Source organism: Charadrius vociferus, unplaced genomic scaffold, assembly GCF_000708025.1.
Source record: "Charadrius vociferus isolate BGI_N301 unplaced genomic scaffold, ASM70802v2 scaffold329, whole genome shotgun sequence".
Classification (NCBI taxonomy): domain Eukaryota; kingdom Metazoa; phylum Chordata; class Aves; order Charadriiformes; family Charadriidae; genus Charadrius; species Charadrius vociferus.
In genome coordinates, this window is record NW_009649982.1 from 474,437 (window position 1) to 499,795 (window position 25,359).

General features: G+C 42.2%; 1 protein-coding gene across 1 annotated transcript in view; it reads left to right on the top strand.

The window, feature by feature from the left end:
• DPT (dermatopontin) overlaps nt 1-19,392 on the top strand; it is a 26,833-nt gene extending 7,441 nt beyond the window's left edge. Inside the window, exons 2-4 of the mRNA XM_009891615.1 lie at nt 2,418-2,543; nt 13,577-13,684; nt 19,326-19,392. Coding sequence (XP_009889917.1) covers nt 2,418-2,543; nt 13,577-13,684; nt 19,326-19,392 — 301 coding nt within the window. The remainder of the gene's footprint in view (nt 1-2,417; nt 2,544-13,576; nt 13,685-19,325) is intronic.
• Nucleotides 19,393-25,359: the final 5,967 nt, after the last annotated feature.

The following is a 25,359-nucleotide window of genomic DNA, read 5'->3' on the forward strand; positions in this document are numbered from 1 at the left end:
GATACCATAGCAACTCAGAGTCCCCATCATTGCTTAGCTCTGAAGGTCCTCAGAAGAGTGTCACAAAGCACAGCAAGTATGTGTGGCCCCAGCAAAGTGGGAGACGCAGGGATGCAAACAAATGTAAATAATCACGTCTGAACAACAAAACTGGGAGGAGTGGCTGACACGCCAGAAGCTGTGCCGCCATACAGCGAGACCTGGACAGGCTGGAGAGTGGGGCAGAGAGCAACCTTATGAAGTTCAACAAGGGCAAGTGTAGGGTGCTGCATCTGGGGAGGAATAACCCCATGAATCAGTACAGGTTGGGGGCCGACCTCCTGGAGATCAGCTCTGTGGAAAGGGACCTGGGAGTCCTGGTGGACAACAGGATGACCATGAGCCAGCAATGTGCCCTGGCGGCCAAGAAGGCGAAGGGCATCCTGGGGTGCATCAAGAAGAGTGTGGCCAGTAGGTGGAGGGAGGTCATCCTCCCCCTCTACTCTGCCCTGGTGAGGCCACATCTGGAGTACTGTGTCCAGTTCTGGGCTCCCCAGTTCAAGAAAGACAGGGTTCTGCTGGAGAGGGTCTAGCGGAAGGCTATGAAGATGATTAGGGGATCGGAGCATCTCTCATATGAGGAAAGGCTGAGGGACTTGGGTCTTTTTAGTGTAGAGAAAAGAAGATTGAGGGGGGATCTTACTAATGCTTATAAATACTTAAAGGGAGGGTGCTGGGGGGATGGGAACAGTCTTTTTTTCAGTGGTGCCCAGTGATAGGACAAGAGGTAACGGACACAAACTTGAATATAGGAAGTTCCATCTTAACATGAGGAGGAACTTCTTTACTTTGAGGGTGGCAGAGCACTGGCACAGGCTGCCCAGAGAGTGGAGTCTCCCACTCTGGAGACATTCAAAACCCACCTGGATGACGTCCTGCGCAACTTACTGTAGGTGACCCTGCTCAGGCAGGAGGGTTGGACTAGATGATCTCCAGAGGTCCCCTCCAACCCTGACCATTCTGTGATTCTGTGTAACAGAACACGGTGGAAGGAACATACAGGAGAGACCCTTGCTGCAAAGGAGGAAGCTGAAAGCACAGGCAGTGAAATTCACCCCTGCACTGGTCAAAATTGGTTAGTTTTTCAGCTTTTGCATACAAACACTTGAGCCTCATGTTTTTCGATCACTAACACCTGTATGCACAAATGAATGACTTTCCAAACACCAAACTCTGCTAGACTATGTGTTTTCCTTCCTGGGAACGCCAGGTTCATTCAAATAAGCTATTGAATTAAACTAGAGGAAAAATTTGTTATTTGTTAATCATAAAGTTACTTCTGAAAGTGTCTTTTGCATATATCAATGTATTTGATTTTAGGTATCGAAAGGAAGGTTTTGTGACAGCTCTAGGCTGCCTGTTTTCCTTGACGAAGGAAAAAGAAAGAAAAGGAAATGGAAGAAACTGAATTCCCATAATTTCTGCAATAGGGAAACAATGAGGCTAGGAGGGTGCTTGAGAGAATAAGCACTCAACAGCTGAGTTAATGAGCTGTCTGTTTTCACAGTCTCCTTGTCTTTAGTCTCCAAGAAGCAAGCTATTCAAACTGATTAGCACTTGAATTACTTTGGGTATCAGTGTCCAGATGCTTGTAGGGTGTGCAGAAAGAGAAGCATGTATCTGCATCCTTAGAGACCATGTCTATTCTAGTTGAAGGCAGTGATTTACGGGTATGACAGAATTCCTGAGTAGACAGAAAGCATAAAGCAGCAGATCTTTCTTTTGAAAATCCAGTCATAAAACTTATGTGAGTCTTATAATTTCATAACATCTGAGTCCCAGTTCTCCTCATGTGATTGTTATCAAATCATTATTTCATCACAAGTGTATAATGTTTTGAATTAAGAGTGCCTTTTCCTGAAGACAGGTAATTGAGAAATAAATACAATAAAATAAATTATTGCACTTCTCTTATATAAGAGTTTTCAAGGCTTTTTTTTTTTTTTTTGTAGAAAAGCAGTTGATAAAATTACTCCAGTGAACCCCAAGTGCTCAAATACAAACAGTCAAAGATAAAAGTATTAATGGACTGTTTTGAAGTCAGTCTCGTGATCTGTAAACAGTTGAGAATATCAACACGAGAACAATCTTCTTGCCTGATTAGCATACTGGAATGATTAAATATTTGAACACAGTTTAAATAGTTTCAAGTGCAACATAAATGCTAAGGCATTATTAATTAACTACTGCTGCTTTCTTATACAAAATGGTTACTCAATACACAGCAAGGGCATACACTGCTTCTCAATACAAAGCCAAGACCTTAGCTTCCACCCTAAATAAAAAATTTTAATGCTGTTTTCAGAAATGCCTGAAACTATCAGGGAATCTAGTATCATGTTTTCATTATGCGTTTGCTTTTTTCTCCTCTTTCTTAGGTATCAAACCTGCTCAAATAATGGGCTGGTGGCTGGTTTCCAGAGTCAGTATTTTCCATCTGTGCTTGACCGTGAATGGCAATTTTACTGCTGCCGCTACAGCCGGAGATGCCCGTATTCATGCTGGTGAGTTCAAACAGAAACCAAACCTGTTAGCCTCTTTTCCCCAGCAGTCCCTATAAATGCCTTTGGCCACTTGGCCCATCAAAAACCTTGTCTGGGAAAAAGTTAACTGTGTTTTATGGGGCTAAACAAGTTATTTCCAGTCAGGCAACAGTATTCTTCAGGATCCATGGCTAAGGGAAGAGAATGAGGGCATAGTGATGCTGAGTAGCGCAATGCAGTAGCTAGCCCTAAACGAACAGGCCTGGGTGCCAGCAGCAGCCTAGCTATGCTGGAAATCATGACAGAAGTCTCCAAAGTGGAACAACATTTCAAAGGTGGTGATACAGCTCCCGCTATAAATCCAACAGATTTACAGGAGTAGGACCGTCTCTGCACTACGCAGTTGTGCCATAATGACTTACAGGAGTGAACTTACTGCCAGTTACCTCAGAAAGAATATCCCCTGGCTGACAACTTGGGATTTTTTGTATCTGCAGTGCATACAACTTGCTTCCTCTTTCAAGGCTGTTTGAAGACCAAAGTCAAAATGAGCTACTGATCACAGTCCAAACCTAAAAAAAAAGGTGGCCTCACCTCAACACAATATCACAACTTGTGCTGGCTACCTCACAGAGGCTATGGAAAAACAAACTCCACATCCCAAGATTCCCAGTATCCCCAGGTGTGATTCTCTAAATTGAGATGGAAGCACAGGAGCAGACTCAGAGAAAGCTCATATTGCTCCTGTCCATTCTGTGTAAAAGAACTCACGATTTTACACTCCAGGGCTATTTATCCACCTATTCTCACTGATATAAAGAACAACCCGCCTGCACTTTAAAAAAAAAAAAAAAAGAAAAGAAAACGGGGGAAAAAAAGCTGTGCTTGAATCTTTGTTTCCAGAACTCAGCTTTGAAGTAAACTTCCCATGGAGAGTCATACAAACTGTTTACGTGCCCCTTGATCTTATTTGGCTGGCTGGCTACTGACCAAACACAACAGCAGTGCCTTGCTTTGCATCCTTCAGTCTCCTTGCAGCCAGGAAGAAAAGAAATGGTTTCTTATTATTTTAAAATATTTTAAATTACAGGAACTCTAACAAAGTCTTTGAACATTTGTCTGTCCCCTTTACAGCCTACACTGTCTGTGGATGTCCTCTGCCTGGGGGTTTATTTACATACCTGCCCAGGCTCTTCCCTCTGAGGGAAACTCACTCCAACTTTTAAGCAGTTCCTCTAATTTTTCTTACTCCTCTAAGACTGTTATGTATTTTCAGAGAGACAACAGAAATCTTCTCCAACCTCTTTTGTCGTTGACAATTGGGCTTCCCTCAGAAGTCATCTTTACAACCGGGAACAGCTTTGTCTCTGCCTTGCAAATTGACATAGAGAGCAATGCAAATCCTAACAGAAGTGTTTGGGGTTACTGATGTCTTGCATTTCTATTGCATACTTGCATACTGATTCTTGCATTCCTCAGCTGCACATGGACTCCTATACTGCCCTTCTATTTCCAATAGTGACAAGACTCCATTTTTTATGCTTGGAAAATAATGTCTTGTGCAGTTCAGATGCTACTGTCTTTCCATGCAGAAAAGGCAGCATTTCAAAGGCAGGTGAAGCATTTCTCCTTCTAAGCAGGGTAGAAATCCTCTGTGCTCATGTTTTTCTGGTAGGGGAGAGCTGTAAAACCTCTGGGAAGACCTGTCACCTGGCTTGTGAAAAGTTTCTGGTACATAGTTTTTGATTATGGGTTCATTATAAAACCATTTTGTACCCCTTACTTCCAGGCTCAGTCACACCACCTGGAGCCCAGTTTGTTCTGTTCGAGCTACTGGCCTATCTTGACACTTCCATACCCACTCTCACCCTGGACAGTCTTTCATACAGTTTCTTCTACTTGAGAGCCTTGTTTGACCTTACTCTTTGAACTGCTCACTTACAATGTATTTCTTCCAATTTTTTCAAGCCCTCATTCTGCCTTTGGAGTTAGCAAGGTAGATACAGGCTCCTTCTACAAATGGTTAACCAAATTAGGATGTTATGGTCTGGACGGACAGACAACTAGATGGGTAAAAATCTGGTGGTTTAACAGGCTCAGAGGGTAGTGGTTAAAGGGTGATACTCTGCCCAGGTGCCCATTACGAGCAGAGCACTGTAACTTACCGTCTACCCTGGACCTGTCCTGCTTAACATCTTTAAATGACTTGGAGGAGGCAAAGGAGCACACTCTCACCAAGTTTGCATATGACACCAAACTGGAGGGGGGGCACAACTGATACACTTGACAGCAGGACTGCTGTTCAGAGAGTTATAAGGAAACCCTTTTCCACTATGAGTACAGTGAGGCAGTAGAGCAGGATAACTGGTGAAGCTATGCAGGCTCCATCCTTGGAGGTTGTCAAGACTCAACTGAATAAAGCCCTGAGCAGCCTGGTCTGACCTCATGACTGACCCTGCTTTGAGCAGGGGGCTGTACCAGAGACCTCTTGAGGTCCCTTTCCACCAAAGCACCCTGCAATCCCAAATATGAGGGCCCCTCTGCTGCAGGACCCACACCATCCAGCAAAACTCTCTCTCCTCTCCAAAACAGTGATCTGTCTATTGTCTGCTGGGAATGGTTTCTTTTCTGTTTTATTCCCTTTACCCTGCCTAGACAGTGTCTGGGAGAGTGCTAGTTGTTATGCTGAGATATAAACAATGTCAACTGCAATGTGGTAGCGTAAAACCCCATGCCTTGAACCCACTTTTACTACTACAGATGTGACTTGTCTGAACTGTTAAACTTCAGTGTACAGCCACTAAACTTCCCATTTCTTAAGCCCAGGAGATCTCGCTCACAACTTTACTTCCATTAGCATTTCCAAGTTATTGTCAAAAAACTTTTGTCACACATCACACTTCTGGTCTGTATCTTGCATTCTATTTAAGATCCATTTGACAGAGAGACTGTTTTCCAAACAATCTGCAAAGCAATTCTGGGCTACCAAGGGTAGAACCTCAAAATGTATATGCATATAAGACACAATAAAAATGTGCGTGCTTATACATATCATTTTTTGTTACAGTTTCTGCCCCATCCTGTAATGGTATTTATTCTGTTCCAGTAACTAGTTGTCAATAAACTATCTGTGGAGAAATAGCTATTAACATGCTGCTGACTCCTATGTCTTGGCTGAAGCAGCTTAATTTCACGCAAAGGTTTCTATTACTACATGACTACGTGGGAAAGTAATACCAGGAAAATAGGTAATGACTGTGGTGCCTCATGGATCATGCATGACACATAGGAAAATCCATATTCAAAGGCAATCCACATTGCAGAATTTCTCAGCAGCCCTGAATTTTAATGTGCCATGAATCCTTCATTATGAAACCAAATATGGGCAGAAAGGCATTTTTAAGAAAACTGATAATACTGAGGCATAACAAAACTCTTTGTTTTACATTAGCTCTCACCTTGGGTATTTGATCCCTTCCTCTTCCAGCTGCCTCTACAGGGCTCTCTGGCAAACATAAAAGCAGTAAGACAGCTGATCCTTATGCATGGCTTCTCTTGGCTCTTCTTCAGTACTACATTGCTCCTGAAGTGAGCTGGTCTTCCCTACAATGAATAAGGACAGGTTTTCCCCATGTATAGGAGCCACGCAAACAGTTTGTTAGAGTTTGACCTGTTTTTTACAGCTGAAACATTCCTGTGTTTTTTGAGTCCTGCTAATACTTACTGGAATACTAATTTATGACACCATCGTTCTGACTGAAACTCACACTTAAAACACTTTGCTTAACTTAAGAACATGGTTGAAGCCAAATATATGCTTAAGGACTTTGCCTGGTAGCATCTATATCCCTTCCCTTAGAGTCCAACAATTCTGTTTCACAGCTCGCCTTCTCACCATTAATTTGCAGTTTACCTGTACAGTGAGCCCATACTGCAAATAAATATACTAATCTTTTCCAGTCTCATAGTTTTGCACTTGCTATTTTTAATTTTTTCTTACAAGTACTTTGTTTCCTTCCTCACCATGCCAAGTCTTGTAATGAAATCTGCACATTTTTACCATACTGAAAATAATTAACATTCCTCACAGGAGGCAGAAAAGCTCCCATTATTTTACCTGGCTAGGGAATGCTACCACAGTAAAATAAACTGTGCGCCGATTCAGACCATAAAGGAAGCAAATCCATCACAGATGCAGAGACAGTGTTATTAACTCATCCCATTAGAGCTCAGATGTTCCTCTTTGCCAGGAAATTGAAAGCTTGACTCCGCACTCTCAAAAGCAAACACATGTCACAGAGCAGCCCCAAGTCTGCACAGCCTGTTTATGACTGTTTCCTCTATCCAAACAACCAGCAGTCCAAGTGCCAGAAGGTCTGTCTGGAGCTGTTGCTGCTCTCTGTCACGGTAACATTGTCCAGGCAACAATTACATTTTCCAAGAGTTATGGGGCTTAAAAAACTTATTTGTTTTCTGCCACCAAAGCCATATTAAAACTGATGAGATACTATGCAGGTTTCTCAGAGATTACCAACAGCAGAGATATAAATCCAGGAGGTGAACTCGGAATAGCTGTGGTGGAAACATGCGCTTCTGAGCAACACAGTTGCCTCCCTCCCCTCCTTCTTTTTTTAAAAAGGTATTTAACTGATTTATTTTTTTTATATCCCAGCAAATACAAGCTTACAATTCAATCCCCAGGACCATCTTCCAGAGACATCTTAGGAGAAACACATTTGCTTAACATTGGAAAACTGGCTAATATTATTTCAGACACGTCTGTCTTGAGGAACAGGCAGAAGGCGCCCTAAGCTCTCTGCTGCTGCTCGTAACTGTATTGCACTAGCTCCTGTAGGTCTCCAAGAAGAACTGTGGCCCCACTGTGTTGTCCTCAGGGCTCCTCAGCTCTGTGAGAGTTTGTGGTTTTCAATACGACAGAGTGGAAACAGAAGGGCAGTGATGTGTCTAGGTGAATCTATGATCTCAGAGCCTGGAGCCTGAACTCAATCCCAAAACGCAAGTGCAGTGGCCACATCAGAGAACTCCTCATCTCTAGAGCAGGACACCTCTAGTTCCCTGGCAGCCCAGTAGCCTATACTGGGAGCATTGGCAGGAATTTCTGTAGACCGTTTACTAAGACCTTCTTTGGCTTTTCAACATAGCATGCTTCTCAAAAGGAGATGCCCACTGTCTTCCAGATGGAGGAAGAATTGAAATTGATTAAAGAACATATAATCCCCATGTTTGTTGAATGTAACATGCAGGCTCATGGTTCTTGAAACAAAATTCTCTTTCAGGAGAGCCATGTTTTTGAAGCACTTGTAAATAACGCCTGAAACAGCAAGGCCATTCAGGGGACACTCCTTGTCCTCAAAGGTCAGAAAATTAGTGTCAAATCTTATGTTTTCCTCTTGAAATGGAACAGCTCCTTCTTTTGGCTGTGGCATTCTTAAAGGAAGAGTTCAGCAGTGAAGAGGAAAATGAAGGTTAAAGAGGAGCCCTTCATTTGTTGGCGCTGTAGTTGCACAAGAAGTGCAAAGTGTAAGGCACTCCAAAACAACATACTTACTAGCCAGGAACAAGTATGTTCAACGGTTGAAGCAGGAAACACCAGCTCCACCACTGACTGTCTTCGGTATTTTAAAAGACTCGTTTCTTTTGTCTGCTCGATATCTGAAGGCAAGGCATACCCACAGCTCCCATCCACTTCTCTAAGGGAAGGGCTGTACAACACTAATAAGGCCATTGGTGTGACTCGATCTAATCAGTAAAAAACAGACTTATGATAACTATTTCTGAAGTCAATTGTTAAAAGAGTGCTAGGGATCACTGTAGATTAGTACAAAACATTCTTCGCAGTGCTAAATGAGTAACTGTGTTTTCTATTAATCTCTAACATAGTAATTCTTCACCATGGAAAATACACAACATTGCTACTTTCAGACTAAAACAGTAACAACAGTAATCCTGTTAAAGATTTAATGCCTTTTTTTCAATACATTTCCTGCTCTGAGCAATATTTATAGGATTATAGTAAAGTACATTAGAAAAATGTAGGGATAGGTGGGGTGATGCAAACCAGTCAGAAGATAAACCATCCCACATCAACTCTACCAGCTAAAAACCTCATTATGAAAATACTTTTTTGTCAGGTTTTCCTGCTCTCCCCCATACATGCCAAAACACTTAGATCTCTTCTCACAAGCTTTTCTTTCCCATTCTTTAATGTAGAACTACCTGCTTTCTCTTCTCTCGACAATGCAACTAATGCTCCAAGTCTCTTGTGTCCAAACATCACACACCTGATACTAACCTGGAGTGGATTTGCAAAGCCGAAGCAGAATTCCTGTTTTCTGTATTAATTCTTTCCAATAGGTCATATAGATTGAAAAGACTACCACTTGCTAAAGATCTCGCATTACTATTTTCTCACCTATGAGTCCTTCCCCAAGCTGAACACCTATGTGCATATCTGGGTTTAGTAAACAACCCCACTAAATGCACCCTGCTAGCCCCTAAACAGATCCTCTGCCTCCTCAGCATTCATCTGGCACCAAATTACTCCGTGCCTAAGTCCAACAATCAGTATAACATGGGTCTTCTCACAGCTGCTTTGCAAGCCTTTCTTCTAGGGCTTTCCCTCACGTACCCTCTCGGGTACCACAAGCACCACAGCTTGATCCTAGAGGCCTTAGGTCACCCCAAACAGCAGCAGCAACTTTGTCTCAGCACTTGGCAATTCCCAAGCTCCTCACTGCTCCCCTAGCCTGTTGTCTTTGCTAAGAGGTCAATGCCAGAAGTGCTTACAGGGCCCTCAGGCAGGTCACTGTGGATAGCTCCTCCCAAATGGGTCTTGCCCTTGGGCTTGGACTCCTTGGGAATCCGGACTCCCGTGGGCAGGCAAACGCTCACCGACTAGGGCAAAAAGTTTCTCTCACTTGTTTCATGACTCCTCTTGGGTATAAACCATACAGTGCCACACATGGCTTACAAATGCTACCACATTTGTAAACAAATTACCTGTCTGTAGGGGCCCGGCAGGTGGTTCACAGTGGATACACAGTTGATACTCATTAGAGAGTAAAACACTTAATATTTTTAGTTAAGCACTTGATAATAGGGTTATGCACCAAGCTACAACAAATGATGAGGGAACCACCATCCCATGCTGGGCAGACCACTTTGAGAAGAGCCTTAATGGCTGAGATAAATGAACTTTCTCCCCTTCATGACGAGAAAACCAAGTATTGAATATCCTTACGCATTAGACACGAGAGCATCTCTCAGTGCAGATACATTTTGTGCAACTTATCCCCAGGATTCCTGAAACAGGGATAATAGAGAAGGGCTGGGTAAAACCACAGAGCCAGGCTATACGGACAACCAAATGCATTTCCTTCTAAAGGATACAGGGCAATCCAGATGACCTTGAGATGCATGGGCTTAAGGGAACAGTTTCATAAATGAGTACAGCCAACATCAAACAGAACTGAACCAGACAGACAGACCACACAGACCCAAGCAAACTTGAGCACTGTTGTCATAGCACTATTTATGATTTTTCTCTCCAGAACAAAAGGAGTCAGTAGGCATCTGTCAATGTAACAAGACAAACTTCAGAGCAGCTCAAGTCCCCATATCGCCTACTTTTGGTAATTACATATATTGACTTTTCGAACATTTCTTAGCAGAGGAGCCTTAAGAGGCTGAATGGTAATGTGAAGAACTTAGTAGAGAGGGAGGGGGAGATGACAGCAGGCAGAATGAAAAGAGAGGGAAGCTAAATGAAGGCTCCCTGCTGCATCCATTCACTTCAGAATAACACTGCCTGCTTCTGCAAAAGGTCTCTGAGACCCTTCACAGTAATTCAGGAGCTTGTCATCAGATTTGCTTTTCAACTGAAAGGCTCATGAAACAAGTTCAAAGAACTGACTCTCAGTTCTGTCTCGGAGTAGAGCTGAAAGCAGCTTTTTAACCTTGTGTTTTGCAGTCTCGTCTGCCCAGCACATAGTGCTGGTCAAGATTACAGAACATTTTCCTTGCTGAATGCCAAACAGATGTTATGAAACACATTTGGTGGAACATATATAAACACACGCCTTGGTGTTTTCTCATAATAATAGCCAAAAAAAGCCCCAAACCCTGGAGTTGATGGGGGGATGCAAAATGAAAGCCTAGTCCACAGCTAGTTTTCATGCCACATGTTTTAAAAACCTACTGTGACCCAGGCATCTTCGAAGATGCGCTATCGGACACTCAGGCTACAAATTAATAAATTAAACATGGGGACTCTCCTCTAGCAGAAGAAGCAACTACACTGATAAACTTTCTTACGCTCCAAAACAGGGTGTCCACATTCTGCCTGTTAGGAATGGTACCTACCTACCTGCTAACTCACAAACTGTGTCTTTGAGGTATCTGCTGAGACTGTGTTAGTTGGTCTGGGCTAAAACTGTCCCAGGGATTGTTCTAATAATTTACACATCTAGGCAATCAATTTACAGTGCCCAGAAACATTCTCTGGTGTTGATTAATTTACTAGCATAGATGTAGCCCCAGTTTCTCTTGGCCTCTGGCTATGGATCCAGAAATACTCTCAAGTTCCCAGATTCATATCCATGGTTTCACTGACGGGAGACTCAGGCATACAGAAAAGTCCTCCTCAAGGCCTTGATTTCTGCGTAAAGAAAAGGGATAAGACACAGACCAGGAAGCAGAGGTCAGCTCTCATTACAGCTCTGGGCATGGAGTTCGGGGTCCTAAAACCATCTCTTTGCAAACTGGAGGGCTTTCAGCAAGTTGGCTATACTGAAGAACCAGCCTATGCTCAGGTTAAGGCTCTTTTATGGGGCCATAAAGGTCTATTAGAGATCCAAGTCATAGATTGTCTAGGCAAAAAAGTATTAAAATCTGAGCTGTAAACTGTCTGACAATGACAAATAAATACATATTTGGAAGCACAAGGGGAGATGTCCTGAAAGAAAAAATGATAACACCAGCCTTCAATCAAAGTAACAGAAAAATTAGGTTTGCCATGGTTTGACAGACACACATTCAGCTCATGATCTTTGGTCTAGGAAAAAACATCAGCTAACTGGTGAGAAGTCATGAGAAACAGCTTTTTGTAATATTTGCATTTATTCTCTTTGTCTGGGTCAGAGACAGTTCCCTTAAAATCCATAGTAATATCATTTTGGACTTTCATAGGGGCTGGACTGAAAACCGTGCCTCTAATTTTCCCACTTGCAGAGCATACTGATGACTCTACCTATTTATCCATCCTAACAACTGCCAGTGTACATGTTTTTTTCTGTTTCTGCTAGCCTGCACCAGCTGTCTGCATGACCTGTGAAATACTGCTGTTCTTTTCTTACCATCAGCACAGCACTGTGAAGGCTCTGCGAATCCATGGGCCCTCGGTCAGAGCTCTGACAACAGATGCTGTAATGAGGCCTGATCTTCTGCCTCGCAAAACCACTTGGGCATGGGTGTTCCTACACTACAACTAGTAATTTGCTTGATGATTGCCATGGCCAAAGGACAGGAGGCACAAGAACAAGATGTGTTCAAAGAAGTTGACTGTTGAGACTTAGGGATCTTATAAGGCCATGCTTGAGTTTCACACTCCGTCCCATTTTTGATCTGTCAAGGAATAATGATTTATTAGGAATGATGTTCTAACTGAATCTTCAAAAGCTGAAAATGACCTGGTATTAAGTTACATCTGCTGTACAAAGATGTAAACAGTGTAAGAATGGGGTAAATGAAGTGATCAAAAATACATTTAAAATATACGGAGAGTGGTGGCAATTTCAGAGGATTTTTTGTCATAGTAAGTAGCTCTAGGAGAAAGCAGCCTAATATTCTGGAGTCCCTCAGTTTTCAGGTAAACTTTCGGTTTCTGAGTATTCCAACAGTTACTGGTTGGGGCTCCAAATAACCTCAAAGCATCTCATTTTAAAATCTTAAATCTATCCCAATAATTATATTCCTAGTGAGTCAAATATTTAAGCTTGTGCTCAAACCCCACAGATTTAACAAAATGTAAACGTGCACTTGAGTGTTTGGCTGGGATGTGCTAGAATCACCTTCAGGCGTCATTCAAGTACTGCTGCTGGGCTGAATTAAGTCAGAAAAACTGTTGTCAGAATTTCTGTAAAGGCACCTTAACCCTGTTTGTCTCAATAGGAGTTGAGACGTTCATTTCTATGGGGCCAGCATCTCCCTTACAGGGAACCAATTCTTCCCTGCGCCGCTCTCTAGCGAAGCTCACACAAGTCCACTGGCAACTCCCACGTAAAATGGTGTAATACAGGGAAAGACTGAGTGCCAGGTTTCCATTCCTGACCTCTAACATAATGGTGACATAAAGTACTGGTCAAGGTCCCAGCCCCTTCCTGCATCTGTTCATTAACTGCAAAATGTCTGTAAAACCAAGTACAGTACTACTTGCCTATTTCCCAGGAAAGCAGTAACCATAATTCGATTAATAAGTGCAGAAGCACTTCGAGCTTCTTAGAGAAAATAGACTGCACAAATATTGTCCAGGCCAATACTTTTACATTATAAACTAGGCAGCAAGTGGAAAGAACAAAGAGGAATGAATTAATTGCTACATTCATTTAATATAATTCATAAATGGATAAATGCTTGTAGCTATTTGACTTGGCAGCATTTACAGAACTCTACAGCAGCAAACCAAACAGACTGACAAGAGGCCGGAGCAAATCTCTGCAACAAATGCAGAAGTAGCAGACAAGCTCTACACTCTAGTTCAGGCTGCTTTCATCCCAGAGTTGCAGATGTGTATACATATAATATCCCAACTTGCTCTTAACAGTTCTAAACTTACTGAAATTTACTGAAATAGCTACATCAATTAATTGTGTAGAAGAGAAATACAGTCTTGTAGGTCAGACTGCATCTTGTGGTACTATTAAGAAACAAGAACTTTCACAGAAAAAGGAAAAATCTACTACTTGAGTTGCATTCAGTCAACTGGACTTTTCTGTAAGATGGTAAATTATTTTATCTTATTTTTCCTTAATGTAAAGGTTAACAACAGAATATCCGGGACACTATGGAGAAGACATGGACATGATGATGTACACTTATGACCATTACATCCGTGGGGCAACCACAACTTTCTCTGCTGTGGACAGGTTTGCTTTTCATCTGTTTCACTAAGAATTAAAAAACCAAAACAAACCAAACAAAACAGGTTTTCCTTTTCTATTTCTCCCAAACATTGTATGGCTACACATCATCTGCTGTGGTACTCAGCATCAGGCTAGTACTTCTGAGGACCACAGTTCAGTGTGCATGTGGCTAATTGTCCAGGGTGGTGGATCAGGAAAAGGGCATCTTCATGCACAAGAGGATCATTTGCCATGTCCATCTGAGTAGTGAAAAATATAGCAATGGTAAGCTTGGCTAAACCTGAACTCCATAAAGCTTAACAAATCTTCAATATTGTTTCTCACCTACCTCTAGTTAGAGCATCTTTTATCTAGCCCAGAAAAACTCAGCCTGGAACACCCTGTTCTTTCAGGGGCTGAGGGACTTATTTTGGCCCACTTTTCCTTGCAGAGAAGTGGGGAATCTGCCAGCATGCAAAGATAAGACCATACAAACTGCAATCTGAATGCTGTACACTGCCCAAACCATTGCAACACAATTCTGACAGATTTGAGGCCACACCAGGAGTTAAGACAATGCAGTGCACATTGATGCCTTTCCAGAAAATGAGTTCACTACATTTTCTTGATCAGTCCTGGTCATTACTTGACCAGGCCCTATGAGGCCCTATGGCTAGCAAAGTTGTAGTTGGATCTTAATTCTTTCCTCTTGAGCTGACCTCTAATACATCAACTGTGAGTTATTTCTTTGCTGATGTTTTTTATCAGACACCTCAAGCCAGTATATTAAAGCATTTGTTATCAAACACAGCATAGACAGCAAGGCAAGGTGTGCTGCACTGGCCTATCATTGCCAAAACTGGCTACAGGGGATGGGGGGAGAGAAGAGAGAAGAGAGAAGAAGGAATTTAAACATTGCAGCATTTCAAGCTGCCTCTAATAACGCTTAAAGGAGCTGAGGTGCTTTTGCCACTGTGACAATCCCAGCTTGCCCGACTTCCCTAGGGATCATCCCCTCAGCCAAAAGATTACCTAAAATAAGAAGACCTTCCCAGAAATGGTAACACACTGTCAGACTGCTGCAGGTCCATAATTGTCATTTTCTGTTTATTAACATTGTCATTGCCTGTTTATTAACAAATGGAAGGCATGTCTGCAAATTATTCCCACAAGCAGAAACGTAACTGTCACAGTTAATTGTCTCAAAAGTATCTATTTATCCCTTTGGATAAAGAATTTACGAAGTTGCAAGGGACACACCTCTTCTGGGTTTTTTCTCTTAAATATTCCTCTGTGCTATTCTTAAGCCTTGTTCCTCATGGCCATGGCAGAGAGTAGGGGAGATAACGTAGACAGTGTGCTCCCTTGCAGCTAGGTTCCAGCCTCCATCAGATGTGGACCAGGATAAAGTCAGGAATCACAAGGATGAGCCTGGAAAACAGAGCAGTTGAGGGTAATGATGCCTCTGAGCAGATTTCTGTCTGTGACTGCTGAAGGCTTAACGCAGCCTTCAGAACGGGGTAGCAGTGGGGGGACTGGCCAGGAGCGGAGGCAGCATCATGGGGATGTACATCGGGAGTACAGGTCTTCACAGGTTATGGCACCACAGCACCCAGAAAGGGAAGAAGCCACCAACACCTTTGTCCTACCACTGCTGTGATACCACAGATGAACCTGCAATAGTAGCAGGTGAAAACCATACAGAAAACATTTCATGAATTGCAATCTAGGAAACTTTTCTGTGCCAATGAACTTTTGGGCCCCCAGCTTCCAGAACAAATAAAACCAACTTGTGTTGCCTCATGTAAAAAGGGAAAAAAAATCCTGCTACGCCAGTTCATAATTCAGATTCATGGAGCAACCCTCCTGAGTGTTATACTTGCAAAAGTCAGCAGTTTGTCATCCTAAATGGTTCTTTGCAGCTGGTTGAGGCAGCATAGGAGCCTGCAAGCAGCATCCACATGTGCAGCTTGTCTGTGTAAACATGCTGTAGATTGTGAGACTGAGACTGCTTTTCATTTTCAAGCATGTTAAACTTGTGTCCATGCTATTTAGCCCGTGACAAGTAATGTTCTTGAGTTAACGAGAGGTACAATAAAAGCCTTTGAAGGTATTTTAGTTTAAGCTTTCCTAATCACTTCAAACAGTTAGGTATTTTTAGACTCTGAATGAACTTGCAGAAATCATATCCTCCCTTCCTACTCCCTAAGACATTGCCTCACTGGGGTCACTGTTAATGCACAGATATTTAAGAGAGCACATGATGCCTCCGGGAAAAGCTGTAGAAAGTTTAGAAAGATGGTATCCCCACCTATTCTTCTGTAATCATGCACGGTGAGTTTGCCTACCGGTGCATCAGGAATGAGAGAAGGAGGTGCTGTTCAGCACCAGAGGCTTTAAGCGCTCATCTGCGGAGAACAGACTTTAGAAGTGGTTAATATTTACATTTTTCAGCCCCATTTTAAATAGGTCAAAAGAAGAAAACAATTGTCTATAAAGCAAGACAAAGGCAGCTGGAAAGAATTAGCAGAGGCCTGAAGTATCTCTGGGAGCACATTTGAGAGTGTGGTGATAGTGCTGATGCAGACAGGATGACCTACAGACGTAAGGGAACACTTGCAGGGAAAGGCAGTATCTTTTGTTAGACAGACTGATACAGTCAAGTTTCAGAGATAGACGTGGGGTGTGTGAAGCAGGCTGTAAACAACTGAAACTGCCCACATAGACATGCACATTGTAAACCCTTGGCAAAATAGCTTCCAACATTAAAAAAAAAAAAAAAATTAATCTGAAGAGCTTCAAAACAGCTTCAGCCTGAGCTCTGAAACACACTAAGTGATGACAACATGGCTCCCTTGTAGAGCCTTGTTACAGGGCTGTGGTGTGGTTGGATCGGTCTCTCAAGTCCAGAGAGCATCACTGGAGCATTCACAGCCCAACCCCCAGCAAGTAGCTTGGACAGGGAGGAGGGGATTACCAGACATGCTTGGTAGGTGCGGCAGCTCGCCCTTCACTGCGTAGTATAAAAATAGCACATGCAGACTGTCATAAGCTCATTTCTTTTACAAAACTGTTCTCTGCTCCATTTATTTGGGTGATCCGAATAGCTGATAATTTCTTAACTGCTCAGACATCATCACTGAAAGAAAAGATCAACACCCAGATACCCCAGCAGTAAGTACATTTGAAGTGCCTGGACAAGATGGGTATCTATCAAGCTTAGCTGAGCTAAATTATAGTGTATTTTAGGTCCCTAATAAGTTTCATATGACCAAAGAAAGAGGATTTTGTCAAACTCAATATGAATAGGAATTCATCGAATTTTTTAAACTGAATGGGAAACAGATTATTCAGCAACATTTGGAGATAAAAGATATTTTCCCTATAGCATCAAAAATTCAATTCTGACAGCATATAACAGCTGGACAGTAAAAATGACAATTCAATGTTGACTCCCCAAGCCAAGGAAAATACATGTTAAGGATCTGCAAAGGCAAGTTCATATATATTCTAGACTATCCCACACAGGGCAATTCCTGACAGGATCTGCACCCCCACTGGAAAACTTGTGAGGGATCTACAAATTGAAACAGATTAATAACTATTGAATTAAACACACAGCACCAATGGTACAAAGTAGCTGCCTGAATCCTGAAAAGTTGGCCATATATGCTTAACTTCAAACCCAAGTAATGCAAAAAAAGATAAATTAAGACACTAAAGGCATAAAACTATTGGCCATCAACCATGTGCATATATGCAAAAGTGTCTGCAAGTTCAACCTTAAATTACAACCTCAGAAATAATTCTGTTCTAATATTGTAAAGCATGTTATTAATTCAGGTAACTAAAATACGTTTATTTTAAAGAACTTGACTTTTAACTTTACAATATCCTTTTTTAGAAAAATTACTTGACCTCAGCTTTTGAGCTAAAAGTCTTTCTGACAACGGGTGCTAGTTTAGCAGACCTTAATTTTGACCCATATAATCCTGTTAATCCACATTTGAGTCACCTTTTTTTTTTTTGGTCTCTCTGGGTAGCTCAGTGACCAAAAAAGTAATAAGTGTCTTTGAAGAGCATGCACATAGTCCAAATGAGGACTTCCTAAAATAAACCTAAAAATGAATCTTGCATTTCATTAACCTTTGATAACAGTTTCATGAGGCAATTACAATTACAAACCACCTACGAAAGGCCTAAAGAAAACTAAAAATAAACACTATGTAACTAAATGCAGACTTGCTAATGAGTATGAGACAGACCCCCTTCCAAACAGCGTAAACTGCTGAAGTAGCATAGTAAATTTCCAATTAAAAAAACTCATTTAATGAAAGCTGAAATGAGACGCTTTATACCTACACAGAGCTTAAGAGTCAAATTAATCTTATTCCAGGATAGAGTCATCTAATCAATAAAACCATGTCAGAGCAGTTAAGACCGAAAACGGGGCTCAGGTGTCTCAGTACATCCCTAAGAGGCAGCAGGTCCGGCACCAGTTTCCTCACTGTTTGGACTTGGCCACCAAAAAACCAGGACTGTGCAGGGGTCTTGTAAAGCAGGGTCCTATTGAACCACTCCAGCAGCACTACCTGTACCATGCCCCAAGATCAGGAGATAACTATTAGCAGAATCCAAACTTTCAGAAACCTCTCTGAGTACTACCCGTTACCAACTGAAATGACGGCTGCCGTCTGCAAGGTCTGGACTTTAGATCTAAACTCCTGTTAGCCAGTACCAAGCAGCCTAAATTGAACATGTGCTCCACAGCAGGACAGTATTTGATCCTCTGAGCTCATGACTTTTTGTTGAGGGAAAATTTAATGCATGATAAGCTGAGGTGGAAATTTGCAGCCTATTGCAGCTATTGGACACTAAATCACTGGCCTCCACTGCTGAATCCTGCTGCTCCAGCCATGCTTCCTGCTATAAACTGATAGTAGCTATTGTGTCACTCTCCTGAGAGAGAGTACAGACATCCAATTACTCACAAACCAGGAAGAGTATAAACTTGGCTTACACTCATAAACACTTCTCTGCCTCACATGTGACTTGTGGAGATCAAGGATGAGAAGTGAATTTAATTTCTCTCGCTATTGATTCTTTCACATCTTTAATAAAGGACACTAGCTAGAAGACCTAGAAGTGGAATGTAAAAAAAAAAAAAAAAAGATTGAATTCCCCTGTGGGGTGACTCCCCACTTAGAAAAGGCTTGAAAATCCCCCACACATTTTGCTTTGTACAGATTCCTAAGCAATGTATCACATGACAATAACTTTCGACAGAACCATCCTCTTCCTCTTGGTCACTGATTTAAGGTCAATTTAGGATGGATCACCATGAAGAGTCATTGTCTTCTGAAGGATTCTCAGAGATTGAATTATTCTGAGAGCTGATTTTCTTACCTTGTAAGGCAGGAATTACAACTATCATTTGGAAGGGACCTTAAAGATCATCTAGTTCCAACCTCCCTGCCATGCGCTATCAGACATATTTAATCTCCTTGCAGCCCACAAAAACACAAAGCACTCGGAGGAGTCTGCTAACTGTAGACAGATGTTTTTGTTACCACAATACCTGGTGTAAAGTTATTCTTACTTGTATAGTCTTATCCTCTGCAGTTCTGGCTCACTAATATCTCTATCTTGTCTCTCTTCCATGCAGGGATCGTCAGTGGAAATTCATTGTCTGCAGGATGACAGAGTATGACTGCCCATTTCAAAATGTTTAAAAGTGTACCCGGCTTGGAAAGCTTGGGGATGTACAGGGTGGGATGAGTGTCAGTGATTACGGGAGAAGGGCAGCTAGGCTCACAAAAAAAGTACCAAGACTCATCAGCTCTCTGCTGAAGATACAATTCTTTCCCTCTGGAGCTATTAAATAAATTGCCAGCCCACGTGCTTGCAAGAGTGATTTTGGAGGATTCCTTCAAGCTTCACTGGCAGTTGTATCCCTCAATTAAAATTGCTTGACATACACATTTATGATACACAAGTCTATGGCATATGCAGTTATCTTTTTTATATACACATATAGCCATTCTGAACACATACAACTTTCTTTCACATAGCAACTTTGTATAAATTGCTTCCCAGCACAGTCACTCTGAATGAGGTGGAAACATACTGTAAGCTTTCGAACATCCACTAGACTTCCCTCTCTCTACTTTGTACTTGGAACCAACCCAGTGATCCCTACCAGCTTCTCAGCATTTAGTAGCTGAAAGTGCGCTGAAAGTGGCATCAGGAGGTCTCTGACGTGCTGCATCCGGCGTTACCTGTTAACGGCCCTCAGCATAATTCCATTGCAACAAAGGTCTACCTGCACAGGGTAGATATTTACAGATATTTACAACACTGGAAGACGTCAATACGTGATTAAAAGGAGAGTAGATCCCTCAATAAAAACAGAAGCCTAACCCAGCTTTACTGAGAGTCTCTTCTATATTGTCTTCAAAGTCTCTAATGACAGACCTAGCCAGGAGCTCTACTCTGGGCAAACCCAGGAGTAGGTCAGGCCGCTCGCACTCTCAGTAAATACATACACTGCACTCATCAGGAGTCTACTTCTCAGGTAGATTGGGCTTCCGCTATAGGTGCCTGTACAACATCTGTCTGCCCTTGGTAATATATTCTTGGCTTAGAATAGACAAATAAAGCTAATGACTTAAGTGAGTTCAACTCCAACTTGCAGGTCTCATTCCCTGTAAAGGATAAGCTGCCCACGTTTCAAGCCTGCACAGCACTTGTGCAGCTGTAATTCAACAAGAAAGACTATTGATCTCTTCCAGGAAGATCAGACGTAGGATTTGTGCTCTTGAACAAACCAGAATTTAGGGCTCAGTTTCTTAGCTGATGAAGTCAATGGTAAACTTAGCAATGGCTTCGGCAGTGCTGGCTCAAGGGCCATGATGACCTCATGTACCAATTTAAGGTTGTAAAGCTTCATAGGAAACACTGGTGTCAGCCAGTCAGTTTCCACGTTCCAAGCATTTTTAACATATTTACTAGCATACCCTCAAGTGTGAGCATTAAAACTACACTTGTCCAATAAAAGAATAATAGGTTTTGCATTGCTGTAGCCTTGTTCTCTCTTGATTTTACTTACATGAGCTTATTAATTTGCACACAAAGAAACCCTCTGTGATTCTCAGAGACCATGATGGTGCTTAGGGAGTTTCTGTGAGAGCCAGTTGCTGAGACATGTAAGTAACAGTGGGAAAGAGAAATCAAGAGGCCTAGGGAAGCTGGAGAAGCTTGTTAGCTGACATTGGTAGACAAGCAAATGACGCCAAGAGAGCTCCAAACAGGTGAGCACCAGAGGAGAAGGCACTCATGCCAGGGAGCTGATGGAAAAGGCCAGGCACTATAATTAGGCATAGAAGGATCATCTCTGGGAAAACCTGCTCTAGATGGACACCCATCTCCCACACACCTTTATCTTGACCACTTAGGCTGCTCTCAATTCTGCGTGGACACCATGGACTCATGGAGGTCTCGGAGGGGACAGTGCGAGATCAGCTTAGGCTGATTTAGATCCACAGCACCACAGAAAGGAGCAGTTCTGCTCTCTTGCCCACTGGAGCTGCAGTGTCATATTGTCCCACATGCCACCTTTCTCCCTCATCCCTGTCCCAGCCACTTCCTTCCACCCATGCTCTATTCCCAGCTCCACCCTAGCAGTGCAACTGTGTAGGATACATTTCACAGGACTCCTCTTCAGAAAGTTAAGTAATTCTCAGATGAGGAAAGGCGTGGGTGGGAAACAGAATGTAACCTGGGGGAAGGCAGAAATGGGATGTGGACCAAAAAAACCCCAAAAAGCAGAACTGAGGCAGAGAAAGAGTGGTTCCTGTGAAGTCCTAGGACAGCTAGTTAGCAAAGCTAGGAACTGAATTCAGTTTTTATCTAAGTTGCAGCATCCACTTCTAATGTTTAGCTAATCTTCGCATGTGAGAAGACATTGCTCCAAAGCTGAAAAGGTTCCAGCCCAAACTCCTCAGCACAGAGCAAAGCGATGACAAGCGCGCCTTGCAGAAGTTCACTGGCTTCAAACGCTGATTTGACTTTCCTTAAGCCATTCTGGAAAAGAGAGCCTTTCAACCTGCTTAGCACACCTGACCGAACCTGAGCCCCCTTTCATTCGTGCTAACACAAACCAGATGCCATTGCAGGGAAACGAACAGAGTTGTGCCTATTCAGACCACGTGCAACTGAGCGCAGATGCCCAGCATGGGGAGTCCACAGCACTTCTTCATTCTCACGTGCTCTGCCGCACAGAAGCACCCCACCTGCATTTGTACTATACAGAGTAAGTCACCCCTGATCTGAGAGCCAACATAGAGCCTATGCATTACTGAAGTCCCATATATGTCTAACATTTTAAAGAAGCCCTTATTTTTTAATAAATAAAACATCCGGAAAAAGTCTTATTTATTTAATAAACAACAACAGGATGGTTTGAATTCAAACATCTGAGAGAAAAGCACTCTTTCATAAATGCTAAGCATTGTCCCAGTCATACTACAAGGGCTGCAGATGGCACACTGTCAGCGTTGTCACTGATTTTTTTAGATAAACTAGGGCAGGGTAATCTTTGCATTCACAAAGGGAAATGCAGCAAACTTCAAAAAAACAAGGAGAAGCTTTTGAGCCTTTCTAACTCCAAATAAAAAAGGTGAAGAAGAAAAGGCAGGGTGGGCTGGCTGGGGAAGAGAAACACCAACACTGACTCCCTTTGTGGGTCTCCTTTAACCTGAAACTGAGTGAAGGCTGACACTAAGCCAAACCCACATCCTCCATTTGATCCACTCCTCACAAAGAGAGGTTTGAGTAAGAGAACAGCATAAGTAATTGGGGAAAACACAGACAATTCTATCAATCAACTCCAAATAGTCAAAGAGGAGGACATGACTGCTCTTCCTCCCAAATCTCAAGATTAACTTAAAAACCATAGAGCTTTTGGAGAAAAAAGTTCTCTACCTTTTTCATATATTCTGATTTCTCAGTTTGCAAAGTAAATAAGCACTTCCAACATTTTTCAACATTTTTAACTTTCAGTATTTTTCAATCACTTCTAAACAACACTGAGCCTAGAAATATGTTTTTTAAGTGAAGGCTGAGATTCTTGTTTAATCACTTGACAATGAGAGCTGGGAATAGTTTTACAGGACATCAAATACTATGAGCATAAAGATAAATATATCAGACTTAGCAACACAGGACCGATTAAAAAAAAAGAAGTAGCAAACCCATAGCCATGTTGAAATAAGGTATATTTCCTGTAAAATCAAGAGAGACCTTTCAACCTCTTCCAGTCCAGCGTTCAGGATTTTGTAATATGAGATAAACCTGGCAGAGAGTCATGGCATCACCTAAGCAGAGAGATGCCAACACAGCTGAAGGGAAACCAGTCTATAGATGAAACAGAAGACCTGGCAGAAGATCAACCGGCTCTTGGGAAAACTTACTTAGATTTGACCCTTGACTCACAGCCATTGAATCATTTTCTGGTTTTAAACTTTATGCGAAGCCCATGCGTATCGCACCAACAACATGTTACTGTACCAGCCTGTATCTTTAAGGCTATAGTACTGTTTGCAAACAGAGAGTATGAATATCACTGGTAGTGGTACTTTGTGCCAGAGTTGTTGGCGTGAACCGTAGGCAGGAGGAGTTCTGCTAATAACACATTATCAACCATAAAACATTGCTTGTGCCTAGATTTACTTTTCAAGACACAGTAGTTGCACGGGGGACTGCTACCTTATTCCTCACTATTTCAGGGGACTGGTATGTGTGTAGCTGATGCTCTGCATAGCAATCCGGACCTACGCATCCAGAAGTTTAGAACAGGCAGCAGGGCTGCCCACATGCTGAAGATGAAAGACGTGCACAAGTGCCTGTGGGTCAGAGCCAGCAGGCTTGGCTCTGTCTTTCTGAGCTCCATACCTGAATAGCACTGATTTCAGTCTTATCCAGCTTATGAACTTTGGCCAAAATCAGTGGAGTTGAGCCTTAAGCAAGGGTCAGGCTTCTAAATACTTTTCAGGATGTTAGCTTAGCTGGTGCATCTCTACAAGGAAGACTGGAAAAACTGGACCTCGAGTTAGAGGGAACCAATCTAAGAGTGTGCCAAGATACACAGGAATGGACAAGGCGCTGCATATTCTGTTCATAGTTTCTCAGACATAAAAGCCCTGAATTGGTCAGGCAGTTGGACTGGATGATCATTGTAGGTCCCTTCCAACTGAAATAGTCTAGTCTATTCTAGTCTGCTTGAAAAATGTAACTGACTTAACCTCATGAAGACCAGGGCACACTCTGCCGTAGGTTATCTTTAAATCATTTAAGAAGAATCATGAGAAGTTTTGCTGAGCTTAGCATTAAAGCCATGTCAATAGGATAAATCCCAGTATGAAAAAAAAAAAAAAAAAAAAAAGAGAGACTGCTACATTTCTGCAGGATGTGAGCTGTAGTTTACATCCAGGATCAAATTCTTCAGGTCTTGCCTGAACCAGACAAGTCATCAAGTCATCACTCTGCAGAACCTGGTTCTAAAAAGATCAGCCCAAATGTGGAGAACAACGAAGAAGACACAGGTGCACAAGAGATGGTTCTATCTGAGAGAAAACCAAGGGGAATGACAAGAACTGAAGCGAAAACAATGAAAAAGAGACATGAAGCCACCTGAAGAAAATGCCATTATGTAATTTCTTAAAATAAATGCATGCTCCTCTATCTTAGGAGATGAGATAACAAGGATAATTTAATACCAGCAATATTTGAAGAATTTGGAGAAAGCTTTCCAAGTAACTTTGCAAAGAAAAAAGCCAGCACAGTATATCAAATGCCATCCTTGAAAAACAGAGGATTTGCCCAGTGAAGCAGAACCAACTAATAATGTTGATACAATTCTTTTTATCTGTGTTAGGAGCTCTTAACAGTTGACCAAAGAAAACAGAGATGGGAACAGAAGAAATAAGCTAACAATGAAGTGTGAGTATAAGGAGTAGTTGTGAGCACAGATGAAGAAAGAGGCAAGAAAAAAAAACAAAAGCAAATAAATTCTCAACAAACGCAAGAAAATGGGCCTTTGGCACAACATGTGGCCCCAGAACTGAACTTCTAGCTTTGTGTGAGGCTGCACACAAGATTTTGCTTCAGCTAACATAAACACATTGCTCAAGCTACTTAAAAGTTTGAAGTTACTTAAGATCCTGGCTTGGGTTCAGACCCATCTTAAAGTAAACAAACTTTGACTTGGAAATGGATATATTCATCAGCAAAACCGCTGCCATAATTACACAAGCCATCCAAAATTCAGTGCTTTTGTCTTCCACTGAAATCTAACAGCTGCCACGGCTATGTCCAGGGGTGAATGTGATTCCCATCCACTGGTTTCCATCCAGGCAAGCTCACAGGTTCTTTGCCTCCTCAATCCTTACTTCTGTTTTCATTTGGAAGGCAGGGAACATGGCCTTTAGAGCACCTAAGACAGCCTTTTGTGGGTCTCACCTTGGTAGCCTCAAACCAGGGTACTATAACCTGGGAGGCAAGCAACTAGCTGCTTTGTCATTTTTGTGGTCAAGCTTTTCTTCCTCTAGTTTCACGTGCTTTTGCACTGAAGCTGCCTGTTCCTTTGCTTTCGCTATCTCTCTCCCATGCTCATGCTATTCTTGCAGCCATGGAAAGATTTT